The sequence below is a fragment of the Bos indicus genome, chromosome 10 (assembly GCF_029378745.1).
Source record: "Bos indicus isolate NIAB-ARS_2022 breed Sahiwal x Tharparkar chromosome 10, NIAB-ARS_B.indTharparkar_mat_pri_1.0, whole genome shotgun sequence".
Lineage (NCBI taxonomy): Eukaryota > Metazoa > Chordata > Mammalia > Artiodactyla > Bovidae > Bos > Bos indicus.
The window spans coordinates 75,736,272-75,756,056 of NC_091769.1; the positions used below are offsets into that span (position 1 = coordinate 75,736,272).

Sequence of the window (19,785 nt, forward strand, 5' to 3'; positions counted from 1 at the left end):
CCATGGATGGAGAAGCCTGGAAGGTACTGGTACAAAGAGTCAGACACGACTGAGACTTCACTTTATCCTCCAACAGAGGGCAGACAGACTGAAAAGCACAATCACAGAAAACTAACCAATCCAATCACATGGACCAGAGCCTTGTCTAACTCAATGAAACTATAAGCCATGCCGTGTAGGACCTCCCAAGACAGACAGGTCATGGTGGACAGTTCTGACAAAACGTGGTCCACTGGAGAAGGGAATGGAAAACCACTTCAGTATTCCTGCCTTGAGAACCCCATGAACAGTATGAAAAGGGAAAAGATAGGACACTGAAAGACGAACTCCCCAGGTCAGTATGTGCCCAATATACTACTGGAGAACAGTGGAGAAATAACTCCAAAAAGAATGAAGAGATGGAGCCAAACCAAAAAAAAAGCACCCAGTTGTGGATGTGACTGGTGATAGAAGCAAGGTCCGATGCTGTAAAGAGCAATATTGTATAGGAACCTGGAATGTTATGTCCATGAATCAAGGCAAACTGGAAGTGATCAAACGAGATGGCAAGAGTGAACATCAACATTCTAGGAATCAGCGAACTAAAATGGACTAGAATGGGTGAATTTAACTCAGATGACCATTATATCTACTACTGTGGGCAAGAATCCCTAGAAGAAAGGGAGTAGCCATAATAATCAATAAAAGAGTCCGAAATGCAGTACTTGGATGCGATCTCACTACAGAATGATCTCTGTTCGTCTCTAAGGCAAACCATTCAATATCATGGTACTCCAAGTTGATGCCCTGACCGGTAATGCTAAAGAAGCTGAAGTTGAATTGTTCTATGAAGACCTGTAAGACCTTCTAGAATTAATACCCAAAAAGATGTCCTTTCCATGATAGGGACTGGAATGCAAAAGTATGAAGTCAAGAAACACCTGGAGTAACAGGCAAGTTTGGCCTTGGAGTACAGAATGAAGCAGGGCAAAGGCTAACAGAGTTCTGCCAAGAGAATGCACTGGTCATAGCTAACACTCTCTTCGAACAACACAAGAGAAGAGTCTACACGTGGACATTATCAGATGGTCAATACTGAAATCAGATTGATTATATTCTTTGCAGCCAAAGATGGAGAAGCTCTATACAGTCAGCAAAAACAAGACCAGGAGCTGACTGTGGCTCAGATCATGAACTCCTTATTTCCAAATTCAGACTGAAATTGAAGAAAGTAGGGAAAACCACTAGGCTATTCAGGTATGACCTAAATCAAATCCCTTATGATTATACAGTGGAAGTGAGAAATAGATTTAAGGGACTAGGTCTGATAGACAGAGTCCCTGACGAACTATGGATGGAGGTCCATGACATTGTACAGGAACAGGGATCAAGACCATCCCCAAGAAAAAGAAATGCAAAAAAGCAAAATGGCTGTCTGGGGAGGCCTTACAAATAGCTTGTGAAGAGAAGAGAAGCCAAAAGCAAAGGAGAAAAGGAATATCTACCCATTTGAATTCAGAGTTCCAAAGAATAACAAGGGAAGATAAGAAAGCCTTCAGTGCAAAGCAAGAGAGAAAGACTAGAGATGTCTTCAAGAAAATTAGAGATACCAAGGGAACATTTCATGCAAAGATGGGCTTGATAAAGGACAGAAATGGTATAGACCTAACAGAAGCAGAAGATATTAAGAAGAGGTGGCAAGAATACACAGAAGAACTGTTAAAAAAAATCTTCATGACCCAGATAATCACAATGGTGTGATCACTCACCTAGAGCCAGACATCCTGGAATGTGAAGTCAAGTAGGCCTTAGGAAGCATCACTATGAACAAAGCTAGTGGAGGTGATGGAATTCCAGTTGAGCTATTTCAAATCCTAAAAGATGATGCTGTGAAAGTGCTGCACTCAATATGCCAGCAAATTTGGAAAACTCAGCAGTGGCCACGGGACTGGAAAAGGTCAGTTTTCATTCCAATCCCAAAGAAAGGCAATGCCAAAGAATGCTCAAACTACTGCAAAACTGCACTCATCTCACACGCTAGAAAGTAATGCTCAAAATTCTCCAAGCCAGGCTTCAGCAATACATGAACCATGAACTTCCTGATGTTCAAGCTGGTTTTAGAAAAGGCAGAGGAACCCGAGATCAAATTGCCAACATCAGCTGGATCATCTAAAAAGCAAGAGCGTTTCAGAAAAACATCTGTGTCTGGTTTCTTGACTATGCCAAAGCCTTTGACTATGTGGATCACAACAAACTGTGGAAAATCCTGAAAGAGATGGGAATACCAGACCACCTGACCTGTCTCTTGAGAAACCTGTATGCAGGTCAGGAAGCAACAGTTAGAATTGCACATGGAACGACTGGTTCCAAACAGGAAAAAGAGTTCGTCAAGGCTGTATATCATCACCCAACCTGCTTATTTAAGTTCTATGCAGGGCACATCATGAGAAACGCTGGGCTGGAGGAAACACAAGCTGGAATCAAGATTGCTGGGAGAAATATCAATAACCTCAGATATGCAGATGACACCACCCTTATGGCAGAAAGTGAAGAGGAACTACAGAGGCTCTTGATGAAAGTGAAAGAGGAGAGTGAAAAAGTTGGCTTAAAGCTCAACATTCAGAAAATTAAGGTCATGGCATATGGTCACACCACTTCATGGCAAATAGATGGAGAAACAGTGGACACAGTGGCTGACTTTTATTTTGGGGGGCCCCAAAATGACTGCAGATGGTGACTGCAGCCATGAAATTAAAAGACGCTTACTCCTTGGAAGGAAAGCTATGACCAACCTAGACAGCACATTAAAAAAGCAGAGATATTACTTTGCCAACAAAGGTCCGTCTAGTCAAGGCTATGGTTTTTCCAGTAGTCATGTGTGGATGTGAGAGTTGGACTATAAAGAAAGCTGAGCACTGAAGAATAGATGCTTTTGAACAGTGGTGTTGGAGAAGACTCTTGAGAGTCCCTTGGAGTGCAAGGAGATCCAACCAGTCCATCCTAAAGGAGATCAGTCCTGAATGTACATTGGAAGGCTGAAACTCCAGTACCTTGGCCACCTGAGGTGAAGAGCTAACTCATTTGAAAAGACCCTCATGCTTGGAAAGATTGAAGGCGAGCGTAGAAGGGGACGACAGAGGATGAGATGGTTGGATGGCATCACCGACTCAATGGTCATGAGTTTGAGTAAACTGCTAGAGCTGGTGATGGACAGGGAAGCCTGACGTGCTGCAGTCCATGGGGTCACAAAGAGCCAGGCATGACTGAGCGACTGAACTGAACTGAACTGAACCGACTGCAACATGGAACACCTCAAAGCTCCCTAAACAAAATTCTATAATCTTTCCATTCTAGCTATGAAACCATCTCATGGAAAATCACCAAAATTTTCTTTGAATGAGTTTCAAGTGAATAATATGGAATGGTTACCCTTGCAGATCTGTGCTGTCTAGTAACATGTTTAAGGGCTAATCGTAAGGTAAAAATAAGACAATATACCTATTACATCCTTTTAAAATAAGTAACAGACACACATATACAGTTCTAATGAGGAAGCCAAGAGCTCTCTGGAAGAATAATGTTGAAACAGAAAACTTAGGTGCTCATGGGTGTATTGTGAATTACCTGGCAGGTACAGAACATATTGACCGTGTTTCTCTGATTCTTTTTGCCTTTTTATACTGTTTATGGGGTTCTTGCAGCAAGGATACTGGAGTGGTCTGCCGTGCTGCAGTCCATGGTGTTGCAAAGTGTCAGACGCAAGGTAGCAAATGAACAACAATTCTGATTCTACTGGCAAACCCCTTCCTACACTCACCCTTATAAACCATGTCTTAAGCAGCTGGGGTTGTTCAGATGTGTGATAGTTTCTGACTTCAACCTACAGAAGGAAGTCCGGTCTCAAGCATAGCAGGTTAGGAAATAAATTGAAGAACACAACGTTCCCTCCCAGAGCATGTCTAGAAATCCCAGCGCATCCCCTGGGAGGCAGTCCTTGTTGCAGAACACATGAAGGCCTGTAGACTCTGCAAGGGGAGTCTTTGTGCTTAAGTTAAAAAATTTACATTTAAGCCCCAACTGTATCTCATCTACATTTTGATTATAAATATCACTTTAATTATAAAAATCACAGATTGTGAATTAGTTGGTTATGTGAAAGATTAAACATCAAACTGTACAAAGTGACATTCTCAAGAACATATTTATATAGCTTATTACTGGAAACTAAAGTTATATCCCCACATATACAGAATATTTTCTTCTCAGATTTTATTTTAACTTGAAAGAAAATACATCTTAAAACTTATCTGGATACAAATCACACTCTATTCTATACATTAATGGCGTATTCTAGTAATTACATGCAAAACATTTCAAGACTCTAAATCATTATCCTTTAAATATTTGCATGAAAAGTGACAAAATTCTTACTAGATGAATTGGAAGCATTTATTTACAACATAAACCTTTAAAACAGAACAAGAAGTAAAATGTAGACTGTTACTTATTTTTAAACTTTTTTAGATCACCAATCTCTCTGAGAAGCTGATGAAAACTTATGAGATTTTTTGCCTGGAAAATGCACATACCTATCTAGAGACTGGGCACTCATGCAACATGAGGTAATATTACTGTAGTAACTATTTTTTAAAAAGAATCCATTTTACATCGCATAAGAAAATGTTATTATGTAACAAAAGAAATTTTAAAAATATTTATTAAATCAAACAAATATTGCAAACAGCATAATAGGTAAATGTATGAATTTTTAAAAGCTGAGATAATGAACTCTGATATTTGAGACTGAAAATAAACCCAATGATGCTGTAGACAATCATGATACAGTCTGTTAGTATAGGTCATAAAGCAATCTTAAAGTTCATTTGGTTTTCAGAAACTGACAGGAAAATACTCCTAAAATTACCCATTAGATTCCTGTCACATCCGATTACAGTTGTAGGAGCTGGGCTTTTTAGCCATCCATGGGAAATACACCAAGACAAAACATGGTGAAAGGAAAAAAGAACAAATTAGGAAATACCAGCTAGCTGAGGTTAAAAAGTTAGCATTTATTTCTGTAAACATTTTTATTAAAAAATTTATTTTATTTTTCTTTGAATTTTCCCTCATGTATGTCTCACAAGGAAGGTGTGGAATGCTGTTTATAAAATTTGAAGTGGTCTGGTATGTTTAAAAATGAAGAGCATTCTAAAATGTCCTTTGTAGTTAGCATGTTGAAACTTTTTTTTATTGTGCTATTTATAGCTTCAGGGTTTTCCTGGTAGCTCAGCTGGTAAAGAATCTGCCTGCAATGTAGGAGACCCCAGTTGGATTCCTGGGTCAGGAAGATTCCCCAGAGAAGGATTAGGTGTATAGCTTATGTAACCACCATTAAAATTCAACTGTAAAAGTTACTTAAAATTCAAGTTTAAAAGTCTTCTTTTTAACTTATGTACAAGAGCAAAAACTGGAAGAACATGATCAAAATTTAACAAAATAATCAACACAGTAACATTCACCACATCCAATTACTCTTTCTCAAACCATTGCTGCTGCCCTTTCTCAAAATAATCTCCACAGCAAACAACAAAAACTCCTTTCAGAAAAACTAATTCAACTATAAAGTTGAATTTTTAAAATTGACCCTTATTGATGTCCAGATTAAACAGCTGGTTTTAAATTTAAGAGTAAATATTCTTTGCTAACAAGAATAAAATTGCTTTAGTAATAAAAAGTCTTTGCCACATAAAATTCTATGATTACAAAAATAAAAACATTTAAGTATTTATTTACTAAAACACTCAAAAACATTTTAGTATTTATTCATCTTTGTCAAACATTTTATGAAAATTTGCTTTAAATTATACTCACATCACTGAATTAATATTTATATTCTTTGAAAGATACATTTAATAAACATTACTTATAAAGAAAGCTAATAAGTAAAATTCGGAGACAGCAATGGCAACCCACTCCAGTACTCTTGCCTGGAAAATCCCATGGATGGAGGAGCCTGGTGGGTTGCAGTCCATGGGGTTGCTAAGAGTTGGACACGACTGAGCGCCTTCACTTTCACTTTTCACTTTGATGCATTGGAGAAGGAAATGGCAACCCACTCCAGTGTTCTTGCCTGGAGAATCCCAGGGACGGGGGAGCCTGGTGGGCTGCCATCTATGGGGTCGCACAGAGTTGGGCACGACTGAAGTGACTGAGCAGCAGCAGCAGCAATAAGTAAAATTAATGTAAATCTACTATAGTAGTACCACTTTATATTAGGTTTTTAAAATTAGATTGTAAAAACCTATGGGCAGCCCTAGATTTTACAATTCATGTTATGACAGTTCATAATTAAAAAATGAAGTGTTCATATGTTTATTGTACTTGAAAAGGTACCTGTTCCTAGTATTGTGAGCCTGAATTAATGGATTAGCAGTCAGCTAAATACCTGCAATACTTAATCATGGGTTTTATTGAAACACGTTTTAGGCATAAGTTTTAAAAATAAAGTTATGAAAATTTTCATTGAAAGTTCAATGTCAAAATGATCATATATAGAGCCCAAAGTCAGTATGAACCATAAAGAATTTCTTCAATGTCTTCTATTACTAAAAACAGTACTTACATTGAATGAAATGCTTCACAGAAAAAGACTGCTAGAATGAAAATACTAGATATATTTCACAAATTTCTACCAGGAAATACAGAAACAAATGCATAGAAGGCAAACAAAACACCCTCCAATCTTGAATTTGGCTTTTATTTTAAAATACATTTAGCATGTAACTACCATAGGACAGAAAATAATAAATCACAAAGAAATGGAATATTTTCAAATACTTTTAAGCTAGATATAAAAATTAATAAGATAGCATAGACCCAAATTATAGGAAATAGTCCCTAAAATACAATTCAGTAAACACATTTTGAAAGAAAAGTTCTTTGCGCATTTTCCAACGTACCAGTATGTTCCTAAGTGCCTTGGTTTTCTGTTAACTAATAGGTAAAGGCTGTAAATTTAGTTACTTTACTTACAATTATCAGATGCACTATTGTCAAAAATTACCATGTCTTTAAATTCTCAGAGTTATAAAAATATGAGCTCAAATAGTTATGTTGCCCAAAATAGAAACATCTTAAGTTGATATCTCTGGATAATCAGACAGATATTGCACTAAGTCAGTAATTCCATACCCGATGCTCATTTACATGGAAAGTTAATTCTCTTTATGAAAAACTTAATAGAAATAAATTTAATGTTAACCTAATTACAATTACACTTCAAAATATAAAGGCACGGACAGAATAAAGAATAGTTTAATATTTATACTCAAATTTTCCACTGTGAAAATAATAAAAGGTTGAAAAAAATAAGATCTAAAATTCTGATACTTTTAAATTTTATAATTTACCATTAAGTAGCTACTAAATGGGTATTAAAAGTTAACAGTGCTAAATCCAATCCCTTCCAAATAATTTAGAAAAATGGTTTGTTTATATATGAAACATGTGCATTGTCCCATCTATAAAGTTCAATTACATTTCCATTCATTGGAATTATCTACCTGTAGTATAAACGATCAAGACAATGTACAAAAAATATATCTTGTTCCTATAACTTACAATGCACAGAAAAATACCTATAAAAATGGAATATTTATCCATTTAGGTTCCCAATAAATTAGTGAGAAAATTTAGCCCGTTCCACGTTTCTTTCTAAACAAAGGCTAAAGAATTGAAGGTGGTTTACTTCTAGCCCTGTTAGCTTGACAGATATTTTTAAAAATATTTGTCTGATTATATGTAACTTAAGATAAAGTTAGCCTTATTTTTATATCACAGTATACATGGCATTTCTTAATTCAGCAACAGAAAGGCACAATTAGCAAGCAATAAAATTCAGTACCTGACATTAAACTAATGTCCAGAACAACTGCAAATAAAATACATTCAACACAGTGCACAGAACTGGAAAACAAAAAAAAAGGAATTCAAAAACTAATTTTTCGGAAAATTTGGTCCATTAAAAATGCCTCCTATGTTCAACATCATGGATAACATGAAAGATGATGGCAGTGTAAAAAGAGGCAGTAAATTAACATGTGGTAACATATGAATTCTGGTCTAGTAATTACACAATTAGATTAGGAAATGGTTCCCATTGTAAATTAAAATTAAATTTATCAGTTAATAACATACCTGTATTAAATCCAAATACACAGGCACAACTGTTTGCATATTATTACTGATTTTATAATACACCCCCATGGTTCAAAAAAACTTAGGTATATTATTTTATATATAATATATATTAGATACATAATTTTATATTATGTTCCTTAATATATATTATATAACTTGAATCTGTAACACCACAAAACTCTCCAAATATTACATGAACATTCCAAATGGTATTTATCATTTTCTCAATGTTGTAATAGCTCAGCTCACCTAAAACAATAACTGGATGTGCAGTGATAAAATGCACTGACTCTTAAGAATTTACTTAAATAATTATTTAAGTTAAATTCCTGCAAAAGCCTAACTCTGATTTGGCTTTTACCTAGAATATGGTTTTTAGATATCAGTAACTGATACCCTCCTTTCTTATCATAAACAGTATTTTTCCATCAAGAGATACCAATAAAGAAAAATATGTAAGGAATCAAAAATGTGATAGAGAAACCAACCATTCCATAGGTAATATACCGATAAGGAAGTTCAACTTCCATGTGCTGCCTTGCTTTTCGAATATCATCACAAGGTATACTGAAGATTTTACAGGCTAAAGGAACAGTGATCCTTTTCATTATATCTCTGACCACTAGTACAAATAACATCCCTATGAATATCCGCAATATGGCTTTTCCAAACAGAGTCATTGAAATGGGGTGCCTAGCTAAAGGTAATATATCCAGAGGAGGATCTAAGAGTAGACCCATTTTATAGGTAAAATGAGATCCACATGCAATCCCTGCACCACTTCCCAGAATCTCAGCTGTGTCTCCTCTGGATGTACTCCAGGTGTCAAGAGTGAAAGAAAAGATCCCCAAGGCTAAATGAAGCCCGATGATGATTAATGGAGCATATCTGTGAGTTTGGTTGAAGTTGTCAATCACGTCCACAAATGGATAGAAGATAACCAAGATTAAAATGGTATATAGGAATCCAGCAATAACATCCTAAGAAAAGAAAAACGCACAGCTGTTTAGTATAATATTTTTGTTTGGCATTTAAAGAAATAAGTATATATTTCACATTTCAAATGTTAACATGTATTTTAAAATGTCACATTATTAAACTTTATATAATATATAGTAGGTACTAAAACCATTACACTAAAAGATTTATTGATAATAATAAAATTATGTTTTTATAGTTCTGCCCTTTTATAAGTTAATATAGATATGCTATACACAAATTTATATTCAAATCCTGAACAATAAACTAGCTTAAAGTATGTAGTTGTGATTTCTGAGAAAAGCAATATACAGCTAGCTGACCCTTGAACAACCCAGATTTGAACTGTGTGGATCCACTAGGTAGCTGATTCTTTTCAGTAGTAAACAGTAGTACAGTGCTACATGATTCCTGGTTGGTTAATCTGAGGATGCAGAAGCCCTGATATAAAGAAACTGTGGATATGAAGGAACCAAGTATATGAAGGGCACACTATAATTATCGGTGGATTTTTGACTACACTGACATCTAAATTGTTCAAGGATCAACCAGATTTATTTTAAGACTTCATCTTCATGTATTTAATAATTACACACCTAAACACATAATTATTTCCATGACTAAAGAGGATACAAAGCCTATTTTTTCTTAATTCACTAAACAAATACTTATTGAGTACCTATATGTGCCTGACACTATTTTAGGGGCTAAGGATATATTGCTTAAAAACTGAGAAGATACCTACTGCCATAGAGCTTACGTTTTAGTGGGGATGACTGACAATAACCATGTAAGTAAAAAGTAGATAAATATTACCATTTGGGGTTATTATAAAGAAACTAAAACAAGACAATGGGATAGGCCCTATTAAGAGTGATTAGGGAAACCTGTCTGAGGAGGTGACACTTGAGCAGAGATCTGATTCCAAAAAAGAGTCAGCCCTATCTTTAGACCTAAGAAAAAGTGTCCCAGGTAGAAGAAATAACCAAGTGCCAAGGTACTGAGGCAGAAAAGAACCTAGTGAGTTCAAGGAACTGAGAGAAATCCAGTGTGTCTCAAACAGTAAGAAAGAGAGATGTGCCGTGAGGTCCAAGAGACAGGCAGAGGTCAAATCACGTAGGGAGGGCCCATGTAGGTTAGGTAAGAACTTCACATTTTATTTCAAAAGCGACAGGAGGCCTGAAAGACAGATTCCCAAGTAGGAGTGTAGTAAAATCTGATTGATGTTTATAAAAGAACACTCCATCCACTGTGTAGAGAATAGATGACAGGGGTAAAGTATGGAAGACAAGAGACCACTAGAGACACAAGTGAGAGGCGACTACAGTGGCTCACTCGAGATTGGTCCATATAGAGAGACATGCGTAGATGGATCTAGTAGAATATTTTAAAATTAGAGTTGACTAACTTCGACTTAGTGATCATCTGAATGTAAGAGAGAAGCAAAGGGGATCAAAAATGACATCTAGTTTTATGTATGACAGAAGATGGTTTATTGGAGGAAAAAAAGCTGTTATTAAAAGAATCTTCCTTTTCAAATAATTCCTGACATGAACAAAACTATTCCCAAATTTTCATCTTAAAACAAATAAAACCAAACCCTATAGGGATTAACTATCACTGAAAAATTTATCCAAAAAATTGCATACATTCACTGTCTCCACTTCTGCACTTCCTTATTTTTTCCTAAACTCATCACTGCATTGAAACCATTCTTTTCTAGATTCTAGTGATCTTTATGCTGCCAAAAACAATGGTTACTTCTCAATAGCATTCAATACAGTTAAGCAACACAGTAGTGGCTTAATGTTTTTCTGTTCTAATATTTTTTAATTATTGGTTATAATGTAACATTTGGTACATAGAAATCAGATACGTAGAGTGTACCTGAAATTATAAAAGTACTTTGAATCTATTGGTATGCTGGTTAATAGTTCTATCACTCTGCATAAACCTGAGTACTGACTGAACAGATACCTGCTCTGAGTAGGACTGACACATATACATTCCCATGTGTCAAACAGATAGCTAGTGGGAAGCTGCTGTAGAGCACAGGGAGCTCAGCTCAGTGCTGTGATGACTTAGAGCGGTGGGATGCTGGCTGGGGTGGGAAGGAGGCTCAAGAGGGAGGGGATCTATGTATACTTACAGCTGATTTACTTTGCTGTACTAACACAACATTGTAAAGCAGTGTAAAACAATTATACCCCAATTAAAAATATAAATAAAAACTGTTTTAGCACATATCTCCAAACAAAACATTACCAGGTGTTGCTTCTTTCTGAGCTTTATAAAAGTGTTAGGCAATATGTAGTCTCCTCTGATTTGCTTTTCACACTTAACATTCAAATCTTAAGATTCATTCATCATATGTGGTTTATAGGTCATTCACTTTCCCAAATATGTAATATTTTGTGTGATTATGTAACTTATTTATCTGTTTTTCCCACTGACAATCACTTAGGTAGTTTTCAGGTTTTGGATTAGTTCATTGGTTACGGCTGAGCTTGAATGCTTTCTTAATTGGTATATACTCTTAAACCAACCAGGAATTTAAACAATGCTACTATATTCTTTCTTTTGATGTTCCCTGTATGGGTCTACAAAAGTTTTTCCAGGACATGTACCTAGGAATGGAAAGGCAGAATCAAAGTATATGTGCATGTTCAATTTTATAAGCCAATAAAATAATCTCCAAAATGTTTACAGAAATTCAGGTTACATCAGTTGTTGGTATTTCTTGATGTTTAATTTCCATTTCCGTGATTATTAATTAAGCATTATTTCATAAGTCCATGGGCTAGTCCTTTTATATGCAAGATATATTTGTGTCTTTAGGGCAACTGTTACTTTGGATTTTCTTTTTCTTGTTGATTAACATGATTTCTTTAGATTATATGATAGCAATTATATTTTTGGAAGTATATTTCAGTATGACATAAAACATCCAATCTTGTTGTCTCTACTTTTTTTGTATAGCTCTATGAATATTAAATTTAATTGCTGTAAAGTAAAGTAAAAAGTCGCTCAGTCATGTCGGACTCTTTGCGACCCCATGGACTGTAGCCTACCAGGCTCCTCTGTCCATGGGATTCTCCAAGCAAGGATACTGGAGTGGGTTGCCATTTCCTTAAGACTATACAAATCGGCCTCCTTTTCTATTTGTCATTAATTATTTACCATATCACCCTGGATAAAAAGGGCATATTTAATCTCCGTGCTACAGAACCAAAAAGAAGAATGACTGAATTCAGGACATAAACATGGTGACTGTCACTGTGATACCAATTTAATGTACAACATTAAAATGTGTAACTAAGTGATTTTAAGCGTTACAGCACAAAATATACGATAAAGAAAAGTTGATGTTAAAGGTAACAAAGAATTCAAAGTAGCAAATTTTCCAAAAAGAAAACAAATAACTTTAGATACTTAAATTAATTATAGATAACAAATCTGCTGTAAAAGTTAATAATTACACATATGAATGGAATATTCACAGTTATCAAATTTATGGTAGAGGATATCAAATACCATAAATTCAATAAAGATTTATCACATATCAAATCTGGAATTGCCTTCTTTTCATTTCTCCCAATCAGTATACAGAACTAGAGAGGCTAGTGATTGGCTGAGACTAGAATTCAAGACTTCTGTCCGCTCCTAGTGCTGTTTTTACTTCAGGTGTCCTGATTCTAATTCAACATGTCAGTGAGGCCAACAGCGTTTCTAACAACAAAATATATTATTGGAATGAATCATTCTTCATTACAAACAACTAATAAGGATGTATTTTGAAATTTTTATCTTTAAAATTCATTTAATACATGTTCAGTACAGAAAATCTAGAAAATATGGATAAAAAATAACAAGTAATTATTACTCAGAAATAACTACTATTAAAACTCTTAGTGTTTACTGTTCTGGATCTTTCTCTATAACATGTTTTCAGGACTTTTGCTGTTGTTTGATTAGTTTGATTCTTATATCTTGTTATAAAAATGTGTTCTGGAGTACATGCTACTTGAGGATCTCATAATACTTTTCTAAAAAAACTTTCCACATATAGACAAACTTAGTACAATTTTAGGTAAATGTAATTACAAAATATTCATAACTTTACTAATGTAGAAGTAAACTAGTAATCTGACAAGTACTTAGTCTGGTAATTTTTAAATGGCTTGTGTTTTAAGACATTTTCAGAGCTAGGTCTGATAGAAAATAAAGGAAAAATGGAAGAAGTAACTCCTCTACTTTTCTGGAGATTAAGGAAATCTATTTAGGAAAGTGTGTGCATGCTCAGTTGCTCAGTCATGTCCAACTCTTTCAACCCCATGGACTATAGCCTGCCAGGCTCCTCTGTCCATGGAATTTTCCAGGCAAGAATACTGGAGTAGGTTGCCATTTCCTTCTCCAGGGGATCTTCCCAACCCTGGGACTAAACCCATATCTTCTGCATTGGCAGGAGGATTCTTTACTACTGCACCATCTGGGAAGCTATTCAGTAAAGTAGGCATTAAAAATAAATTAAGTGTTGCTCTTTGTGTTGTAATAATAAAAACAAAGCATATGGGAAATAATAAAATGTTCCTTATAAATTATTTAGACTACATTACTGGAACTTTCTTCTTAATGTTAATAAAGGTTATAACACAGGAACATAATTTACAATGTTTGCAAGTCATCTGTGATTTTACTTTTGAAAAAGAAAAACAACTTGTAATAATGCACATAATAAAATTGAGTAGCTAGTCAGAATAAAACTGATAAAGATATTCTATGGGACAGGATGCTTTTGAATAATTAAATGACTATGGTTGGGGAATTCCCTGGTGATCCAGTGATAAGGACTCCATGCTTTCACTGCCCAGGCCCAGGTTCAATCCCTGGTCTGGGAACTAAGATCCTGCAAGTCATGCAGTATGGCCAAAAGAACAAGAAAAAGAAGACTAGGTTATCAGACTTACAATTTAATAATACATCAGTATTGTTTTTACTTCAGTTGATTCAAGCACAGATGTTATCCAGTATCAAAAACATGAACTGAACTCAGCTTGAATAATCAATCCACTATATATTTCCTTTGAACAACAGCATGTTTGAGATTATATATTTTCAATATAGTAAGATTCTAATTCCTCTTTTACGATGATAATGAATCTAGGGATAATATTATCATTCTTAGTTCCTAATCTTTTGGTAGTTTTTCAGGTGCGATATTGTTAGTTGAGAGTGGAAGGGAATAACTTCAATGAGGCACAGAGATGGCAAACATTTTCTTGTGACTAATATTAGATTTGATATAGAAAGGTGATAATTGGTCTATTATAAAATTATTACAGACTAGTCAGAAAGATAAAATTATATGTCAATTCATAATTTGCATTAATATAAATAATTATAAAAAATAAAACACAAATAGTTTGCTTCCTAACATAGCATTTGGGACTTTCGTAAATTTACTAGTGAAGGGGCAGCTGCTGGAGGTAAGTAATCTGAGGAAGAAACAGAAATCCAATATTTTTCAGCTATGAAATGAGACATTTTTGAGTAGAAAATTCTAAAAGTGTTCATTTGTTAAGGACAAGAAAAATTTGATAGAACCCTTTATAAATTTTTGGATTCCATGAATTCGTCCCTCTCTCTCCATCTTTCTTCTGATTCTTTATAATATAATACATAATACCTTCACAGAGTGTTCTAAGAGACACCACACTATACATGAGGGTAGAGTTATTTTTCTCATATTGCTTGTTGTCTAGTGGGGATGACAGATAAATAAAAAAGCAACTGCAATTCAGCATAAGTGCTATGCCAGAATTATGCTCAAGATGTTCTGGGAGAAAGGCCACCTAACCAGTCTTGAGAAAGAAAGATGGAGAAGGTAACAAGGCTTTAGGAGATAATCTTTTCTGGTGAGTCATGAACAATGGATTTGATAGTTAGGCAAAGAAAGTGAAAACAGCATTCCATGTGGAGGTTAAGGCATTCCTAACAATGTGAAGATAAAGAAACACCCTTCACATTTGAACAAACATAGGTCATTCAATATAGTATCATATTTGCGTTCTGAACGGTAAACTACAATAGGAGGCTGAACACTGAATGGAGCAGTGTCACACTTGAAGTGGAGCTACTAATTAAGACGCTGCTGCAGTACCCTAGTTAGAGATGGTGCGGGCCAGAATTAGGGAATGTCAATCAGATGAACAGGAAGGGAAGTGAGGAGGTATAGCTGAAAGATACAGCGTTCCTGCGCCACTGCTTTTGAAACTGAACTGCATTCTCAAAATAAAATATCTGATATAAGCCCTAAAATACTGTTGGGAAAGAAGAAAACTAGAGTTTAATATTAAAAAACAAGTGGCACCAGGAGAGTTTTAGTTCACCTAATTTCTGTTCACTAGGTTTTCACTTACAAGTAATGCTCCTTGGTGTCTGAATTTACATTGTCAGTTTTGACTCAGCAGTAGGAAAGGCATAGAAGAAAATGAATAAGAAGATAACAGTGAACCTGGACGGAGGGAGAAATGTTATCCTGAACAATACTTGGTTCTTGTGATTGCTGGGAACTGTTTCTATGAAATATATATATATTATATATATTAAATATATATATTATAACTACTTTAAAACTTTGCAAAACATCCTGTTGCTATTTTTGCAAGAAAAAAACATTTACAATAACTATATTTTCTCACTTAAGTTTCCAGTAAGTTTAAAAATGACTAAAAATTATAAAATTGCATGTTGATTTTAGAAAAAAACAAAGCAATATGAACACAACATTTTCCTTACCAGAATGGAGTGCATTCCCATGTAAATTCTACTTATGCAAACTAGAGAACACCAGCAGGGAATAAGAATCAGTCCATAGGTGAGAGGATACTGAAGGGGAAAAAAAAAAGTAAAATTAGTTAGATAAATCAGGTTAAATATAAACAAGCAGATAAAAACTCAAGGAGAACAAGAAGTATGGTGTTTACTTTCTGTTATATTTCCAGCACCTAAGCCTAAGCATGGCACATAGCGGACATTCAAGAAATACTTTTGCATGAATGAACAAATAAATCTAATGTTTCTACATCTTTATTGTGGGAACTGGCTCATTTTTGCTTCTACAGTAAAGACTCAATCACTGGCCTGCTACAGAAGAAAAACAAATAAAAGACATACTTTTACTATAACTACAAAATGAAAGTGGCTCTGGAAAAGCACCTGACTCTGGCCCAGCTTAGTGTCACTGCTTCCCTGCGGAGGAGGCATTATTTCCCTCTCACTTCCATCAGTGACTACTACTGTTTGCCATTTCCCCATCTTCTTCAATGTTCAACATCATGTAATTTGTTGTCCATTAATACTTTCAAATAGCAACTATAGTGCGAAAAATTTTGGTGGGATATTGGAAGCAGGAAGCCATAAAGAGGGAAAAAACTTAAAATGCAGATGACTTTTAGTATCACTTGGGCTTCCCTGAGAGCTCAGTTGGTAAAGAATCTGCCTGCAATGCAGGAGACCCCAGTTCAATTCCTGGGTCAGGAAGATCCATTGGAGAAGGGATAGGCTACCCACTCCAGTATTCTTGGGCTTCCCTTGTGGCTCAGTTGTTAAAGAATCTGGCCAGAATGCGGGACACCTGGGTTCGATCCCTGGGTTGGGAAGATCCCCTGGAGAAGGGAAAGGGGGATCTTTCCCACTCCAGTATTCTGGCCTGGAGAATTCTAGGGACTGTATAGTCCATTGGGTCACAAAGAGGTGGACACGACTGAGTGACCTTCGCTTTCACTTCAGTATCAGTGGCACGCCTCTAGTACTAACTAGAGGTGACTTTGAAGCTCCTAATACTAGAGGGAAAAAGGAAATGACTGATGGTTGGGCGTGTCTTAAGTTTGTAAATGAAGAAGAAGGGGCACATTTGAGACAGTTTGTGCCTGATTACTTCAAATCTCCCAATGAAACTGAAGCCAAGATGGTTCAATTCATTAAGTATTCAAAGTGGTTCAATAAAAAGTGAGGTTAAAAGAAAGGAATTAATTAATGCTGCAAGAGAAGTCAAGATTTAGTACATAGTTGTTTTGATTTGATTTCTCTAGGGGATTCTCAGGTGGTGCTAGTGATAAAGAACTTGCCTGCCAGTATAGGAGACATAAGAGATGCAGGTTCGATCCCTGGATTGGGAAGATCCCCTGGAGGAGGGCATGGCAACCCACTTCTGGTATTCTTGCCTGGAGAATCCCATGGATAGAGGAGTATGACAGGCTACAGTCCATAAGGTCACAAAGAGTCGGACACAACTGAAGCAACTTAGCTCACTCACACTGCATTTACTATGGCCCAAACATTTTTTCTTGAATGTCTAAATACCTTGATTTTGACAGCATCACACTCTCGTGCCCCTTTCACCATCTATTTTTTTCTGTGTTTTCCACACAAGAAAACATTCTTCATTGTTCCTTAAACATTAGTATAACTAAGGGTTCTGGCCTTGGTAGTTATTGGCAGTTTCACCTTTTCTTCTACTACTCAGCATGCTGAAGACCTATGTATGTCCTTGGATTAAGAACCATTTAGCCAGCCTCTGCACATATCTCCAACTTGAGATCCTTACAGAGTTAAACCCATTATACCTCAAACCCTGCTCATCATCCTACCAACTAGACTTGCTCCTCCTCTCATTTTCCCTATTTCATTTGGAAGCATCATAATCTAAATGAGAAGCATGAATTATCCTTGATTTCTTCCTTATCGCTCATATTCAACCAATAATGAAGTCTTACTGATTTTACTTTCTGAATATCTCTTGATTTGTCATCTCTTTATCCTACTTATATTATCCTTTTCAGATCCTCATAGATCCTTTTCTAGGCTCCAGGTATTCCTTCAGACGTTTTCCAATACGCATGAGGAACCTGGTTAATGATGCAGTCAGACAAGTAATCCTGTAAAGAGGGTAAGTGCCATGATAGAGGGAGTCTAAGGCACGGAACTTTAAAGTCTCCCAAACTAAGTATGATTCAAATTGTCTCAAAAGATGAGTAGGATTTAATCTTTACAGAAAAAAAGAGCACAGGGTAAAAATGATAGAGGACATTACAAACAGTAGGAGTGAATGAAGAACAGTTATGTCCAAGAAGTTGTAAGTAGTGAGGTTTTCTAGGAGCATAAGCTTAAATTCTTACTGAGGAAAGGCAACTTAATCATAAACATAAAATATGCAAATTATACAATATGTAAATATATAAATGATACTTTATATAGAATATACAAATTATATAGTTAAAAATAGTAAGTACTATGGAGAAATGAAAAGGGAACAGGTGCTAAAACAGTCCCCTGGAGTACGAAATGGCAACTCACTCCAGTATTCTTGCCTGGAAAATTCCATGGACAGAGGAGCCTGGTGGGCACTAGTCCACAGGATCACAGAGTCAGATACAACTGAGCAACTGAGTACGCACACACACGTGCACACGCACATACAGAGCTGAGCATGCACACGCATGCACACACACACATACAGAGCTGAGCACGCACACGCACGCGCACGCACACACACACACACACATACAGAGCTGAAACAGTAATGTTCATCAAATATTCCTTGTGCTCTTCTTGCAATTAGACTGGGGCCATGTGCCTGGTGTGACCAATGAACTGGGAAAAAAGGTGACGTGTGCCACTTTTAATCATCCTATGAATGCTCTCTTTCCTACAGGTGTGATACTGGAGGCTGTATGCTGACGTGTATCACCACATGGGCAAACTTCCCTCACCCCGGGTCTCTGAGGTTCTAAGTGGATCAGAGTTGTTTGCTAACCCATAATGGATACGAAGCACAGATGAGAAAGAAGCTTTTGTTGTTAAGGTGTTTTCAGGGTTAAATCATTAGTACAGCATAACCACACTTATAGTAAGTAAAACAGTAATAGGATAAGGATAAGTAATAGTATGGGAGTCTATGGGGGGGGCAGGTTAAAGTTTTAGAAGATAGCCATTGTAGGCTTTATATTGACAAACTAAGATTTGAGGCAAGACTGGATGGAAGTGAACTGATCAACCAGATATCTGAGGAAAGAATATACATGAGGAAGTGGAAGCAAGAAGAACAAAGTCTCTAATGAGGAAACATAACAAGCAAGGAGGCTTGTGTGGCCGGAACAGGTAGGAGGAGAGGTGAGAGAGGTCCTGGCAACCAGACCAAGAAGAGCCTGAGAGGCCTGTGTAAGAAATGTGACCTTGGGGAGCCACGCTGCAGGTTCCTGAGCAGAGCAGTGTCCTGAGACTGGACAATAAGGGAGCAAGGGTGGAAGCAGGAAGGCCAGTTAGGAAGCTGTTGCTATATTCTAGGTGAGAGACCATGACAGTGGCTTCAGTCTCTGGAGCAGGTACTCAGGTCTTGTTTTTTTTTCTTCACTAGCCAGGGAGGGTCAAAGAAGTAAAAACTACCACCACAACCACCATACAAGTCTCCTATGATTCTTTCTTCTTTCTCTTTTTTTACTTAGATCCCATAAGGAATTTAAAAATGTACAAAGTTATTAATGGGAATTCTCTGTACATGACAGATAGAAGAAAAATTAATTTATTGATTCTCAAAAGCTAGGACTGAAGGTAGGGGATAAGGAGCAT

At 36.1% G+C, this 19,785-nt stretch overlaps 1 protein-coding gene across 1 annotated transcript in view; it reads right to left on the reverse strand.

Moving 5' to 3' along the window:
* Window positions 1-6,717: 6,717 nt before the first annotated feature.
* Window positions 6,718-19,785, reverse strand: part of SGPP1 (sphingosine-1-phosphate phosphatase 1) — a 31,131-nt gene continuing 18,063 nt past the window's right edge. Inside the window, exons 2-3 of the mRNA XM_019969034.2 lie at window positions 15,955-16,044; window positions 6,718-9,158 (exon numbers count right to left, since the gene is read on the reverse strand). Of these exons, the coding sequence (XP_019824593.2) occupies window positions 8,607-9,158; window positions 15,955-16,044 (642 nt within the window). The 3' untranslated portion in view covers window positions 6,718-8,606. The remainder of the gene's footprint in view (window positions 9,159-15,954; window positions 16,045-19,785) is intronic.